The sequence below is a fragment of the Tiliqua scincoides genome, chromosome 1 (genome assembly GCF_035046505.1).
Source record: "Tiliqua scincoides isolate rTilSci1 chromosome 1, rTilSci1.hap2, whole genome shotgun sequence".
Lineage (NCBI taxonomy): Eukaryota > Metazoa > Chordata > Lepidosauria > Squamata > Scincidae > Tiliqua > Tiliqua scincoides.
In genome coordinates, this window is record NC_089821.1 from 71,333,163 (window position 1) to 71,349,167 (window position 16,005).

At 45.9% G+C, this 16,005-nt stretch overlaps 1 protein-coding gene across 6 annotated transcripts; it reads right to left on the reverse strand.

The window, feature by feature from the left end:
- Positions 1–816: 816 nt before the first annotated feature.
- ZFAND2B (zinc finger AN1-type containing 2B) lies at positions 817–15,853 on the reverse strand. 6 transcript variants are annotated; one of them, XM_066631514.1, is made up of 10 exons: positions 15,691–15,853; positions 15,427–15,526; positions 12,751–12,845; positions 7,898–8,029; positions 6,844–6,995; positions 6,296–6,400; positions 5,834–5,906; positions 5,189–5,265; positions 4,195–4,291; positions 817–1,083 (listed from the first exon to the last, which is right to left on the reverse strand). In XM_066631514.1, exons 2-10 carry the CDS (start codon positions 15,479–15,481, stop codon positions 1,078–1,080), a joined length of 792 nt encoding a protein of 263 aa, XP_066487611.1. In that variant the 5' UTR covers positions 15,482–15,526; positions 15,691–15,853; the 3' UTR covers positions 817–1,077. The 6 variants fall into 6 exon arrangements, with proteins under 6 accessions (XP_066487611.1, XP_066487608.1, XP_066487609.1 ...); XM_066631511.1 differs by lacking the exon at positions 817–1,083 and adding an exon at positions 2,332–3,569 and having other exon boundaries at positions 15,758–15,853; XM_066631512.1 differs by lacking the exon at positions 817–1,083 and adding an exon at positions 2,332–3,569 and having other exon boundaries at positions 15,427–15,529; positions 15,758–15,853.
- Positions 15,854–16,005: the final 152 nt, after the last annotated feature.

The window sequence follows — 16,005 nt, forward strand, 5'->3', positions numbered from 1 at the left end:
GACCAATCTGTAGTATAAACTCCAGTATCGGCCCATTCCAGATCCATGGTCCCTTGGACATGGTGAGAGATGGTTATTGGTCCAATGTCAGTGATTACAGTGGCAGAATGCGTTGGCATGGGTCAGGATGTAATCAATCCTAGAACATGTCTTCAAGCAAGTAGGAAAAATTACATTTTTAACCCCAGTGTTAACAACTTTTCCCATTCAGACAATTCTTGTACAACAGCTTCCTTAGTCCTGAATCTGTAGAGATGGTCATTTGTAGCTTCAGCTTCTGTTAAGGTGTTTAATTAGAATTGAATAGATGTGTCCTCCCTACCTCCAGTATCACGGGACCTATTTTAAATTGGTCAAAGTAATGAAGTGTATTATTGAGAAATGAAACCTGTCCAGCAATATGAGCATCAGCAGAACCCAGAGTGACTTCTTTTACTTCAATTTTCCCTTTTACAAAATCAAACTGTTCTTTTTGATCTCTTACTACCTCTGGGTTCATTAATTCTAGCCTTTTTATGAGAATAATTGCCATTCCTTTGGAGGTAAAGGTGCCTGGAGACGTAAAGTGGTCTCCAAAGTAAGGTTCTTGTGGTGCATTTCCGGAAGAAAGATAAGATCTGGGTTAGTTGCTCAAATTATGGTGATAGCCCTTTGCCTTTTAGTCCTAACACCATGACATTTAAAATGTATAGTTTCAGAGTGGATATTTGTAGCATGTTAGATTTATTATGGTGCTTGAAGATGAAGTTGGCCTAGAGGCATAATCTGAGTTGTAGAAAATATTAATCAATGTAAAACATTCAATGTAAAACTTGGGCTTGGGGAGCCACTTGAATCAGCAGGCTCCAAGAGGGGAGATAACCCAGAACAGTCAGCTCACAAACATCACCTCTTTTCCACCCCCCCAATGGAATTTGTAAAGTTTGCTTAATCAACAGCAAAAAAGTTCCAGGAAAACAGTAATTGATTTAGAATTGATTTAGCACCAAGATTGACCATTTGAAGAAAATGTGGGTAACCGGTGTCTTCAGATAAACCAAGTTTGCAGCAGCTGATGGTCCCCACAAGTCTTGAAGATTAATTCTGAGAGCAGTGAAACAAAAAACAGAGGTAGCAAATGGCAGTTAGATGGTTGTTTCTACCTTCTGGGTTAAAATACTTAACTATAAGCTCTTTCTGCAGTGTGTGGCTCTTGTCCATTGTTTCCATTTTGATTTTTTCATTTGCAGAGTCTTCCATTCAGAAGTATTTTGGGAAGGTTCTCTATCCTTGTCCCCCTCCACCCCCTGTAGCAGTGGAGGCAGTTCAATGTCAAGGTTGATAAGCACGCTTCTTGCTTCTTTGCTTCAAGTGGCAGCTAGCATGTTACCAATTCTGTGCACTAAAAGCTTAAAGGGAGAACCCCAGCAGGCCACTTGTGCTATTTGAAGCCATTCAGTAATCTCTACCTTATCAGGGTTTCTGAGCAGCGATCTGGTAGTAGTACAGAAACCTGCTTGTAGAGTAGTGGGGTTATAATTTTTGCTGTTTTCAGGCATTGAAAGAGTAAATCTAGCAAAGCAAATTATTATGTCCTTAGGGAGGCGATTACCAGCCCAGTCCTATCCCAGGCCAGCGCCTGTCTCCCATACACTGCCTGTTGTGGAATGAAAAGGAGTCTGCTGGTTTTTTAATTTTTATGGTATCCAAGTACTGGAGTTCTGCAATTAATTCAGTTTCAAATTACTAATGTGACTACCAAACAGCATGAACATTTATTTTCCATCTGTCAGAGAAACATGATCTTGGTCAGTAACCAGCAGTCCTTGTTTCTGGAAAGTTCTAGACACTGATCATGTTTACTCCACAGTAAATCTCATTTGGCTCAATGTGACTTAATTCAAATATGTGTGGATAGGTTTGCAGCCTGAGGGTGCCAGTTTTGCTTAGTGTTCATGCACGTATACAAAGACGGTCAATTACACATCCATCTTCTCTTTAAGTAGATACAACTCTGCAAGGCAAATGTTTTTGGGACTGTGCTCTACGGTTGCTTTTATTTGCAAACCAATATGTTCTATTTGTTATAGCAACCAATTGTATGCATGCTTGCTTATAGAACGTCTCAAAACCAGAAATTTGATTTAAATCAATCCCCTAAACTAAGCTACCTCCTTAGTCATGCTCCTTCTGAACAGATTCTTTTAACTCTATACTGAGGGTTTTTTTTAAACATAACTTCAAACTCCTTCCCAACCACCCTCCCCCACAACTTCCAGAATGAATGAACTTGCATGTACTCCTAATGATTCAAAAGATGACAAGAAAGCAACAAGACAAACCATTTCAGTATGTGAGTTTATTGGCTCCCATCAGCTTTCTCACAATGCTCTACCACCAGACCTTCACTCTCGCCAACCCTGTAGGCGATGCAGCAAAGGCACATAATGATGGGTGGTGAGGTGACCTCTGCAGAGGGAGACACACTAATAACTTCTGCAGGGTGGAGAACTGGAAGCCCAGGGCTGTAGATTGTTACAGCTGATAAGACAGTGTCTGATCAAAGCATGCATCAGACAAAAGACAGACATCCATGTAGTCACTGAGGTATGGGTGCCACCTGGGGCCAGTCAGCTTTGCAACATGCAATCTAAAGAAGCTGGCCGTCTACTGGAAGTGGACAGTTCCTTTTCCTACCACTACAGAGCAACCTGTAGGCTACATCAATGTTGATCTTTGGCAGACTTTCCAAGGAGGGGGCTAAGAGATCTGGCAGCAAGTGTGTTCCAGGCGCACAGAATGGGAGGATTCAGTCATCACCTCCCACAAAGAAAAGGATTACATGGAACAGGCAGCACAGATGGCTCCCTTTGCTTCATAAAACAGTCCCATGAATCACACCAAATTTGAGGACTCTCAGGGCATTGTGCTTCCCATTATATAAGTGCTACTGCTGAAGCAGCTAAGTAAGCATTTGGCAGTGTGACAGTAGGACCTGTCCCTTCCCCACTGCCTATTTCCCAATGAAATAAAAATGTAGCGAGAAGAAGCACAGCACCAAGAGTGAGGTGCGACATCCTCACTCTAAAAGCGTTTAGCACCACCTACCGTCCAACTGTGGGAGCGCCACAGACTGAGATAGGTAAGAGGCAACGGACAACAAGCAGGCCTCCCTCAGCTACGGGACATCCTCACACACTGGAATTCAACAGATGCCAAATGATGCCTGCCAAGCCACTCCCTTCCCCTGCTATGACTTGTACTAGTGCTGGCTCATGGGGAGCAACTGGGACTGCTATCCCAAGGCTACCACTACTCTGCCCAGTGGGGTAAACACTGTCAGCTGTCCCTGAAGGTGTACATGGTCACAGTGCAAGGTGACAACAGCTGTGTGGCTACAAGACACTCTACGATGGCCAGGTAGGGTTGCAGCCTTTGGTTCGTTGTTAGTAGCCCTGAGCGAGCAGCAGAGCGAGGCAGCCCCCTACGGGCACAGAGGAAGAACCACAGTGGCCAGGTGTGGCTCTCATGCTGAAGGATGCTTGCTGTGTTCAGGACAGGCGACAACTTGATGGCTTTGTACTTCGAGCCTAGGGCACAAATACGTTGACAACAGCCAGAAACAGGAATGAATTATTCTCTCTCCTCCCACAACAGCCCACTTCACCCAGTCTGGGCTGGCCATTATTAGCATAAATCAAAAGAATCCTACACCAGCTATACAAAGCTCATACCCAATATGTGATGTTAACCTATTAAGAACTATCACCCTCTGTTCCATAATTACGACTAACATAGATTAAAACCTCCCACTTCTTATTTAAAATATGGCTTGTAAGGATAGAGGGAGATCCATCATTTTGTCATCCTAACAGAATATGAGAGGCAACTAAAGCTACTTTACAGCAAATAATCTGCTCTGTGAAGCTGCAGAACTTTCAGGATACCTACCTTTCTACTGTGCCGAAGCAGTACATTCTTTTCACGCTACTCCAAAAAGCGTGTATCAAACTTTGACTAAATCCCTGCCCAGTGGGACATCCACTGTCCAGAGTGCTCTACAGTGAAACCACTAGGAAAAGGCGATTGGCCTTGCTTTGGACATCCTTACTGGGTCACAGAACAATCTCTTATACTCAGTGGAAAGTCTTAACCAACCATCGGTGCGCAGAACAATGGATGCAGCAATTTGGGAGACTTCCCTATTTTGCTCACCTGTTGTTGTTGTTGCTGCTGCTGCTGTCGCCGGTACTCCTCCTCACTAGCTGAAAGGGCCTGAGCCAATGCTAGATCTTCCTCCTCCTGGGTGCTGCTTCAGACACAAGCAGTGGGTGAGCTGGGTATGTGACACAACTAGGACTTCCCCCTCCCACAATTCCCTGGCACATTCATCCCCAACACAGCTAGCGTATTGGTTCATGCATGGAGCTGCACCCTACATCAGTGGTTCTCAAACTGGAGGGTCGCAACCCACCAGTTCGTGTAAAGGTTCCCTTGTCCCTTTAAGGGATGGGGAAGGGGAGAAGCAGGGAAGTGAGCCCCAGGATCACATCCGTGGGGGGGGGGCGAGGGGGGTGCTTGTGACTTACATTATGTAGGCAGGGCTCCAGCAGGCTGCAGGAGGTGCGGGGAGCCCTGCGCAGCTGTTCACAGCACTCCTCAAGGCTTGGAATGTTTAGAAACAGTAGGAGCAAAGCACCTCCTGCTCTTGCTGTTTCCGAATGTTCTAAGCCTCGGGGAGCGCTGCAGAGGGCTGTGCAGGGCTCCCTGCACCTCCTGCAGCCCTGCCTACATAATGTAAGTCACAAGCACCCCCCCTCGCCCTCCTTAAGAGCCGTGATTCGGGGGAATCACGTCGCAGTCCTAGCCCCTCCCCCACAAGAACTTACTGAGGGAGTAAAGTTCCCTCAAAGTCTGAGAACCACTGCCCTACATCATTTGATCCCTACTGCTTCGAGGGCATGAGCAGGACTAACTGTTTGAACAGTGAACCCAACAGAACTAGAAGCAGTGACCTGGAAAAAGGCAACAGATCTGAGCGGTATCAGGGACAGCCTATTGGCACTACAGTTTGAACACAACAGATAAGAGTGGTTGGGGTTTGTGTGTGATCCCAACAGAGTATCACAAGCTCACAGGTTGGCACCATAATATCAGTAAGGGCCTAAAATAAGCTGGGCTACACAGGGCTGCTACCACTAAGTCATACCTGTGGGGCTGTGGTTGGCTGGGCACTGACTCTGCCAGGGACATCTCCAAGGCTCGTTGCAGTGCTTCCTCTTCACTCTGAAGTGAGACAGACAAAAGAAGGGTCAAAAGTGGAAAAAAAAAAATAATTTCTAGTCTATTACAGTGCTGGTCCCAACAGCAAATCATCAATTCTTCCAGCTAAGCTATTTTCAAGAGTTCAAAAGAAGCTGGTCTAGAACAAAAGCCTTCCATCTGTTAAGGCTGGTGGGCAGTGAGGAGGCCCAGAATAACTCTCTAGGAAGGTCTCCATTTAGTTTGGCCATTCCATTTCACAGCCAAGAAGGCCCACACCTTCATGGATACCCACTGCACCTCTGTCAGCAGTTGAACACAAAGGAAGGTCTTTACACTGGTCACGGGGAGTTCTGTATGGGAAGAGGAAGTTTTTGAAAAAGCTCCAGAGGCCATTTAGGGCTTTAGTAAGTTCAAACCCTGCATTCTGAGCCTGAAAACACACCTGGAAGCCAGCAAAGCTGGTGCAAGACAGGCATTATGAACCGACTCATGTGCCCCAAACAAAATGTAGTGGCGGCATTCTGGATCAACTGGAGATTAGCAACCTACATATGAATAGCTCAGTATCCAGTTGTTGGCTACCACTTACCAGTCCATTCTGCAGGGCAACAACTGGTGGGGAAGTGCTCCTGGGCTGAGGTGCTCTTGCTATCTGCATGGCTCTGTGTGAATGAGACGAAAGGTCAACTGGTACCAACTCACAAGGCATTTAAATTGGGGAGGGTAGCCCAGTGACATGATCTACTAGGGTCTAACTAACAACATAAAACAAGGTCACTAACCGCATGCTTGTGAGCTCACTGAACTCCACAGGGTTCTTGTGCTTCAAGAAAGATGAGCTGAATTGGGAACTAGTTTTACAATACATGCAGGCTCAGAGATGGTGGGCCACATGAGGTTCCAGGACATGATTGGACAGGTGGTAGAAAAGAAAGGGAAGCATCAGGGATCACAAGTGTTACACTACCTCCTGTAGGCTGTATTGTAGGCTGTAGCTGCTAGGAGAAGAAGATAGGGTAGGGAACAATGCAGATTCGAGTCATTGTTGTACCTGCTGGAAGTTGGCAGGCTTGTACCAGATATCATGGCTCCATTGCTGGATGCGGTGCTTGCAGGTACTTTGGCAGACTTTTCAGCCCTGGCAATAGCAGCGTTCCTGAAGCAGGGAACACAGCCTTAGGTAACACAGCATCACCCTCAAGACTGTACCAATTCCTGACCAAGACTAGAAATAATTCATTTCGGCACTATCCTTTGCTGCCCCCCCCCCCCAAAAAAAATCAGGCCCAAACCCCAGCAATACCTCGTGAACTTTGGCACCCTCCACTCTCAGTTAACCAGAGTCGAGGTTACAAACAGAGATGGCTGAGCAAAACAGAAGTGGCAAACATCGTAATGGCAGCAGAAAGAGGAGATATTATCTTGCAACCCCCCCCCCCCCCAGAAAACTGCAAGAGAGATGCTTCACCAGAAATGGGGAGATGGGAATACACCACTGTTCCTATATTTGAGTGTGCATCAAAATGGTCATGCATCCTCCCCCTCTGCCTCTCACTGACATACAGTTTTGCCCATGGCAGCCCCCAGTCCCGCTTTTACCCTGCTTTGGAAAGGGAATGTCCAGATCCTGTGCAGTCATGATCCAGTGGGTGGCGGTGCTTGAGGCAGAAGTTGCCATGACACTGTTCACAAAGAACCTTCATCATCTCCCGTTGCTTGCAGCCAGGCCGCTGACACTTGTTGGTGAAGATCTAGAAAGATGGACACAATTGTGACTGAGGACAGTTGGATGGCCTGGTGGTAAAGGAAGGCCTGCCAGCGCCTGCCTGTTTTGCATCCGAGAGACTAGGGAACAGCAAGCCTTAAGCTTCAAAGTGAGGGTTAAATGATCATACATAAGCAGTTTCCAACTCACTGCGGCCATGGTGCCCTTTGCACTCACAGGGACACTGCATGGCCTCTTCTTTCTGGCTTCCCAGGGCAAGATCTTGCATGCGATTCTCTGCCTGGTAAGCCAGGAAGAAGCAGCAGTGTGGCACCCCTCTGAGGGTGCTGCAGCACACAGATTGGGAACCCCTGGTCATAGATCTCAGGTAGATGCCTTATACAGCATCAGGCCGTTAGCCGAGCGGCAGTGGTTCTCCAGGGTTTCAGATAAGACTATTTCTCTTTCATGCTTGGAGATGGTGCCTGCGATTGAGCTTGGGACATTCTGCATAGAAAACAAGTGCTCTACCAGTGAGCAACAGCTCTTCCCTTGAACAATTGCTATTGAAGGGCTACAATCCTATGCATATTTTCTTGGGAGTAAGTTTCACTGAACTGAGTAGGACTCATCTCCAAGGAAACATGCATAGAATTGTGATGTTAAACTTGATCTTCAAACCTGGCTGGTTTTAATCTGGCTTTCTGCAAATTAAAGGTATTCTGTATATCTGGTAGAAGCCAGATATAACTTTGCCAGTGCCATTCAATACTGACATGCTCCTTGACTATGAAGCCCTTCCAGTGCCCTCCATCCAAGCTGCTTACAGTTCTCTCTGTACCACTGAGTGGAACCTGAAAAAAACCAGTTTACAGGGGTGTGGCTACCATCCTCACATTGTTCACACACCACAACTTCCTAGCAAAACAGGTAGCTGTAGTATCTTACCTTGCGCTTACGCTGAGCTGGGTCCGATTTGCAATCCTGGTCAATGTGTGCCCCTACCACAATATCAGGCATCTCTCCTCGCTTCACAGGAATGGGTGTGCTGCACAGTGGGCATACAGGGACCTGCACATCCTGGAGACAGAACAGAGGTTGAGCTGGAGTCCATAGGAGTTCATCTCCCTCTCTGGAGACCTTTCGGCAGGGCCTCAAGACCTTCTTATTTATGAAGGCTTTTAACTGACACTGGGGGCTGGTGCTTTTTTAATGACATTTGTAATTGTAGTGCTCCTGGGATTTCAATTGTTTTTAATGTTTTAATTGTTTTTAATCTATATTGTTTTATGTTGATATTGTAGCCACCTTGAGTCCCCTTTGGTGTGGGAGAAAGGTGGGATATAAATCCAATAAATAAATAGCGTAAAGCAGGCTTGAAAAAAGGCAGTGACTGGCCACTACCACACCACCACCTAGCCACTACCCCCCTCACCTCTACTGGTGGCGGCACAGTCAGAAGGGCCCCCTTAGATGACCTGAGAGGACTAGTAGGTCATCCCTCAAAGGCAGTCCCTCAAATACCCTGTACCCAAACTATATAGTGCTTTAAAAGCAAAAAAAAAAAAAAAAAAAAAAAAAGCACTTTGAATTCAACCTGGAAACGAACTGGCAGCCAATGTAGCCACCAAAACAGTGGCCCAACTGAGTCAAACCAACGAGCCCTAGCAACCACATGGGCAGCCGCATTCAAAACTAGTTGCAGTTTTAAAACCATCTTCAGAGGCAGCCCCACGTGGAGCGCCTTACAGCTAGTGCCGGGCAGGTGCCCATCCTCTGCTGTTTGGTGGTCTCACAAACTGCAGAGCCGCAGCACGGTAAGCAAGGGTGGGGAGGGCATTCTGCGGAGGGAGGGCGATGAGAGGGCAGGTAGGAGGCGTGCTGGGGAGAGGGAGCGGGGAGGCAGGAGGCGGGTCCGATGGAGCGGATCCTGTCCATTCATGCAGGGCTCAGCGCCCTACACGAACACCTTTACTTTACTGCCAACCTTTTGGTTGGCTGTAAAGTGAGTAGCCCCATTGTGGGGCTGCTTCCCTTACCCGGGGGAAGGGGACAAAGTCTGAGAGACGCAGAATGCAGCAGCAACTGTTCTTGGCGCCGCTGCAACTTCGCACCCCGGGCAGCTCAGGACTGGGCTGCCCGGCTGCAATTCTATCACTCTTTCCTGGAAGTAGGCCACAATGAATGCAATGAGATGCTGCAACCTTTCCTCATAAGGAAGATGCCCCAGCCTACTATTCATTTCGGCTGCTCTCTTCAATATTATTGATTACTCCTATGAAACATACACTTTCAAGGAATAATATAGTAAATGGAAATATTCTGGAATATTAGCCTCCCCACATCTCTGCACAGTGAATGACAGTCAGAATTGATTATCATCAATGTGTAGGGATGTCTGAATATTGTTTTATTTTTTTGCAGATTTAGTGAAGGGAAAAGGCAGAAAGCAGTGTTATGTGTTTTTATTCCAAGTTCTCATTCCAAAATCTCTATTTTTAATAATTTTAAATGCTTCAAATGTATACTAGGCAGGTGATACGGTGTCAGCAGATGCAGCCACTGAATTACGTCTAACTGGAAAAGTGATCTATTTTAATTTCTGGAAAATATCTTAAAACACCAAAATATGCATGTGTGTGTTTTAAACACCTCTATCAATACAAGATGACACCAAAGCTGACACTTTCAGATGATCAATAATTGCTCAAAACCCATGGATCTAGAATCAGAGGAAAAGATCCTGGAAAGCATGATAAGTAATCCCTTGCCATCATTCCCAAAAAGTCACCACCAGCAATTCCATGACTATGCAAGCACATATACCCATGTCAGGTCCTGCAACCAGATTACTGGCAACTTGGGATCAACGGTATCCAGGATCAATAAGGTGCAAGGTCTCCTGTTAATGTCCTGCAGAGTTCACCATTCAAGGTCACACAATACCAACAGTACCCTTATTTCAAAAGACACATTGGCAACTCTACAAGGAACTAAACAATCAGATGCCCTTGAAGCTGCAAAGCAAGCAGCTTCAGAACAGAGCAGAACAATTTATATCAACAAGAGAAGACTGGAGAAAGGATAGTAATTGCCTAAGAAATCAGTATCAGGATTAGATTTTTCTAACAGGGAATGGAGCACAACAAATGTTCGGTCATTTGACTCTCTACTTCCTTCAAGGGAAGCATTAACAAAGCCAGCAACGGGATCCATTCTCCTCTGGCTATCTTTAATTAACAAGGACAGGCATGGATTCAACTTGCAAACGACTGCTCTCTTGCACCTAATGATCCTTAGTAGTTGGCAACCTTCAGTCTCGAAAGACTATGGTATCGCGCTCTGAATGGTGGTTCTGGAACAGCGTCGAGTGTGGCTGAAAAGGCCGATTCAGGAGTGACAATCCCTTCCACACTGGGAGCAAGTGCAGTCTGTCCCTGGTCTGTCTCCCTGGCTATGGGTCTTCCTTCTTTGCCTCTTAGCCTCAGACTGTTGGCCAAGTGTCTCTTCAAACTGGGAAAGGCCATGTCTGCATCAATTAACAATATTTTTTAGAACGGGGCAGTTCAAGTTATCCTCACTGGAAAACATAGAAGGCTTGCTCTATGCTTTTAATGTGCCTTCAACCAGAGACCCATACCACACTTGAACTGAAACCAGATTGAATCTTGATTTTGCTAGAACTAGTACATCAGTTGAATCATGATTTAAAAGCCTCAACTAAACCTGAGCTGAACCGATTCTTTCACTGACATTCACCCAAATATCTGACACCTCCAACAAATATGTCAAACTATTTCTGTATGAGAACTGCTCATAAAGCAAAGCAAATGTGCAACACTTTGTCTGCAAAGTAGGTGGCAAATTTACCATAGCAGGGAACAGTGACTCAGCCTCCAGGCCTTAAGGGGTGACTAGCCGTGGATTTTTTAGCTGTGGTTTTTTGGTATCCATGAAGGGTCCAGGAACAGATCCCCTGTGGATACCTAGGCACCACCTGCATTTTACTATAAGTCTTTTTTAGGAACAGTGAAAGCACTGTCCATTTTTGTTGTTCCTCTGTTAAAGCCATTTCTGGCCAATGTTGTGCATATGCAACAGGGATCAAATATCTACACCTGTGGGCTGGGCAGAAATGGGTTAACTTCCATGCTACAAGTAGATATTTCAGGACATACATATTCACAAACATCCATAACTGTTGCAACATTATATAACTAATAGATGACTTCTTCCCCCCAAAAATAGTATTTCTAAACAAGATCACATCACATGTGTCACATTCAAAGCATTACATCACCAGCATTTAGATTCTTTAATTAACCCTTTACTATAAAGATATTTCAGTAATATATCCAGAAAATGATTTTTTGTTGAATTAATCACAATCTAAGATCCACTGATATTGCAGGAGTAGTCTCTCTAGCTTGATGGGGGCAGGGGAGGGCAGGGATTGTTGCCTTCAAAGATAATGATAAGACCACATCAAAGGTGCCTAAAATCCAAAGCATGCCCTGTCTCATGCAACTGTTATCTGGAAAAGGTACACGGCTGTCACAAAGACCATGAACTTTTTTTGAGCTAGCCCTGAACAAGTGCTATGTTAACCACTAAGGCAGTGATTGTCAACTGGTGTGCTGCGAATAGTCTGTGGGTATTGCAGGCATTTGGGGAAGCGTCATCTATTAAGAAGGGCCATTGAGAGATGCAAGGCCCCCACTGGTAGTGCAGTGTGTCTTGCCAATGGTCAAAAAAACCAATGGTGTGCCCTGAAAATTTAGAGCCTTGCTAGTGTGCCATGAGATGAAAAAGGTAGAAAATCACTGCACTAAGGGCATAGCCTGGCTTCTTATCTACCCTTCTTGATTTCATCAAACAGCTTCCTTCACAATAGGGTAACCTTAGCTTTCATACAGTTGGGGCATAATAAGGACAGCAAATCATATGAATCCTCCCTCTTTTCGCATTTTTAAGTGGATATTGAAAGCATGTTTGTTCTGATCAGCTTATTGAATTCTTATTTCAAGACCAAGTCTATTTTTATTTTTTACTGCCACTTTTATTTATTTTATTTTTATTTACTTCATTTATTCCCCGCCTTTCTCCCCAAAAGGACCCAAGGCAGCTTACAATAGTAATTAAAAACACAATTAAAAACATGAATTAAAAACAAGATTAAAAAACACATTAACAAGAACATTTTTAAAAACAGCAATCAGATAAAGATGTAAAAGGAGCAAAACAGCAGCAGTTTATAAAGAGTCCCCAAGCCTGAAAAAGTTAAAAGATGTTAAAAAGGTCAGTAACTCAGAAGGTTTGTCTGAAAAGAAATGTCTTCAGGCCCCAGGAAGTTTCAAGAGAGGGAGCAGTTCGTAAATCAAAGGGGAGGGAGTTCCAGAGTGTTGGTGCCACTACTGAGAAGGCCCTATTTCTTGCCGCCGCCCCACGTACCTCCCTGGGCAGTGACACTTGTAAAAAGGCCTTCTCTGATGACCCAGGGGATCGGCCGGATTGTATGGGAGTAGGCGGTCTCTAAGATACCCTGGTCCAAAGCAGTATAGGGCGAATAAACTTTTAGTTTATTAGATTTTATTTTTTACTTATGGGCAGCCCAATCCTGAGCTGCCTGGAGCTGCGGGACCCGGTGGCTCCATGGAGGGCCCCGCCGGATCCAGCGCCTCCTGCACTACTGCGGGAGGCTCCTTGGGAGAAGGGAAGCAGCCCTGCAATGGGGCTACTGATGTAGCATGGCATACCTAAACCTCCCAACTTCAAATTCTGTCTCCTACAATTTTACTTACCTTCTTGTAAGCTGATGTGCAGTTGTGATGGGCATAGGCAACATGGTCAGTGCAAAACAGCTGTTCACAAGCATCACATTTCAGAGGGAGAAAATCTGGGAAGTAAGAAAGTACAGAACAACAAAGAGTTGTAATAGTCTTCCTTGCAGGGCTTCAATAGCCCTCTCCCTTGGAAGTCCTCCAAGTATTCTACAGGATGCCACAACCATGGAATTATCCGTTTTCCTTTATTTTTAAGGGCACATGCTTTGTTTCAGCTCTCAAGAGCACAGATGACTGAAAGAGATTCAAATAAAAGAAGTATGACCAGGAAAGGGATCTGGTATGCCCTTCTCTGTACTGTCCCTGATTACACGACCACAAAATACAGTAATATACTAGTGTACAATTCATGGAGCTTACTTCCTTTATGAACCTTAACTCCACCAGTATCTTAAAATAAAACCAGCAAAATGCTTGTTTAATCTGGAGGTGGAAAGCACACAGATGAATGTCTATTGAAACATAGTCACAGCTACATGTTGCATAACAGGCAGCTGAGACTGTAGAAAAACCTGCTGCATACTGAAAAACGGAGCCCACTCAAGCAAAATGTGCTCATGAAAATTGTACAGATTGAAGGGCTTTCTCCTTTGATGTATGCCTATACGTTTAAATCCCCATGTCCAATTCTCAGTCTAGCAAACAATATAACTTATTTCCTAGTATGTGCACACAAGACTGCACTAGTACACAAAATTTTTAATATGTATACCCAAGATTGCTATGTTTACATCTTGTCCTAAAGTATTTCACAACAGTCCAAAGTATACAGATCTTTGAAAGGAGCCTACTCCTATTGGCAGTTTCTGTATCACTCCATGGCCAAGCATGCAGAAGCACTATTATGGGATAGAATCCCTTCTATCTGAAGCATGTAACAGCCACTACTATTTTCAAACTCCAGCTAGAAAGCCAAACTGTTATGTATTTAGTCTGGAGTGATTGATTGTGTACAGGATGTGTTCACCTGAGACATGTATAGCAAATAAAAAAAAACAAGAATTGTATCAGATAATTAATGTTCACTTGCATGGATTCTTTTGGGAATGAGATGTATGCCATTAACTTTTGAACACAAAAGTAGCTAGGGGCACCAGAAGTGCTCTCCACTGAGTTAAGTCCCAAGGGTCCAATTCCATAGAGAAGCATCCGTTCATCTGTTTGCTTCCTAAATATTTCAAAGTGCCAGCAAACAAGCACTAAAACAACTTGGACAGCTCCTTTAATATGCTATACCATACAATGCAGCATCTGTTCTGTTGCTACAAAATTACAGTCCCTCTACATGCTAGAGCCATCCATGTCAACCAAGCTGCAACACTGCTAGCAACATAGTTACTGTAATATATGCAGTAAGCTACAGAAATCACCTCTGAAGTCCTACCAGGAAATTTTATAGCCAGTTCCCACTAGTCATTAGTGCCTACCAAAACCAGGGATAAGGGCCAAGAAAAGAAATGACTTTGAAGAAATCAGAATATGTCAATGGGCACATCCTTACCCATGGCCAATTCTCAAAAATAGCATGTGGGTAGGGTTACCAGATACTAAAGAGGACAGAGTGCCTTGAATGATCTGCAGGTGTGCTGTAATAGTTTGGGGGGGAGGGTCATTCATTAGTAGGGCCATTGGGGAATGTGAGCCCTCCACCAGCAGTGTGGTGTGCCTTGTCAACTGTCAACAAACAGTGGTGTGCCTTGACAATTTCAGTTATCAATATGCCCTGAGATGAAAAGGATTGAAAAATCGCTGCCTTTAACCATGGTACAGAACAGGGAATTTTGGCAGGTGCACACTTTTAAACCTTTCCGTGTTGAGCTGCAGCTGCCAAAATTCCCTGTTCTGTACCATGGTTCTAGGTATAGACACTCTGTATCTCCTTTGTATCTGGTCACCCTTCACATGGGCAGTTCTCAAACATGCCCAAAGTTTGCTTTAACAGAACACTCTTTGAAGTATGCCATTATAGTTCTGAAGCATGCCCCTGCGCTGTAGGGCAAATAACACATTTGACCCCAGACCAATCTGTGATGCTTCACATAGTGGGCTCCAGGACACGCTCCCACATTAAGTCTCAGAAAGTCCAGATTTCTATACTACATCTACAAATCTGTTACAAAACGCTCTGGTCCGAGAGCTAGTGAGAAAATGGTAGAATCCTGGCTCCCAGCAACCCCCACCCCAAACATTCAACAGGAAATATAACACAGCAAGTTTCATCATCCCTGTACTCATGCTCAGGGACATGTGGTGGGCAGGGAGGCAAGTGAGGCAGAGCCTCCCCACCGGAGTCATTCAAGAAGTGTTGTCGCTGTGTGGGACTCCCAAGCACCCACAAGCCACACAAGGAGGGAGAGAGGGCAGAGCACATGGGTTGTGGGCGCTTGGCACCTCACAAAGCAGCAGCGCTATTCAAAGGACCCTGGTGGGGAGGCTCTGCCTCACCTGCCTCCCCATGTAGAGCTCATGGGTTGTGAATGCTTGGGCACCTCACATTGCAGCGGCACTTTTCAAAGGAGTCCTGTGGGGAGGCTCTGCCTCACCTGCCTCCCCACCCACCACAAGTCCTTGAGGATGCTCTTCGTTCCTTAGGGAGAGGGGAGCAGGCCACAAGGGGGTCCAGAAGGCACTCACCGAGGCGCTTGCAGGACGGTTCCGAGCAGTGAGCACCTAGATCTGGGAACTCCATGGTGCTGCCGGGGCCGGACTCAATGAAGAGGGGAAGGAAGCCTACCTGCTGGAAAGAAAACAAGGTCAGAGGCTGAGGAAGCAGAGGCTGGGGGGGGGGGTAGCACCACGGGGGGGGGAAAGAGATGGCACTGCCCAGGGAGGAGGCGTAGCAGCTCCCAAGGAGGCTGAGGGAGGAGCCACCCAAGCAGCCCAGGGAGACTGAGGCACCTGGAAGGAGCTCCTGCCAGCAGCACCCAGGAAACAAGAGCCACGTGGGGAGAAAGAGACCAGCAACCTTCAAAGGGGGTGCAGAGAGCAGGCAACCTCCGCCTTCCGTGCAACAAACAAGGAAACCTCAGTTCCTTCCACCCCACCCCCTTCCGCTCCCAGGCTCGATGATGTCATTTTCGCTCGGTGACGCAATCAACCTCAAGGCCCGCCCCGCCCCCTCGCAGGGCCAGACATGCCTCAGGCCCCGTGGGGTGCTGGGAGATGTAGTCCAACGAGGGGGACGTGCACTCCGTGCGAAAACAAAACCCCGCC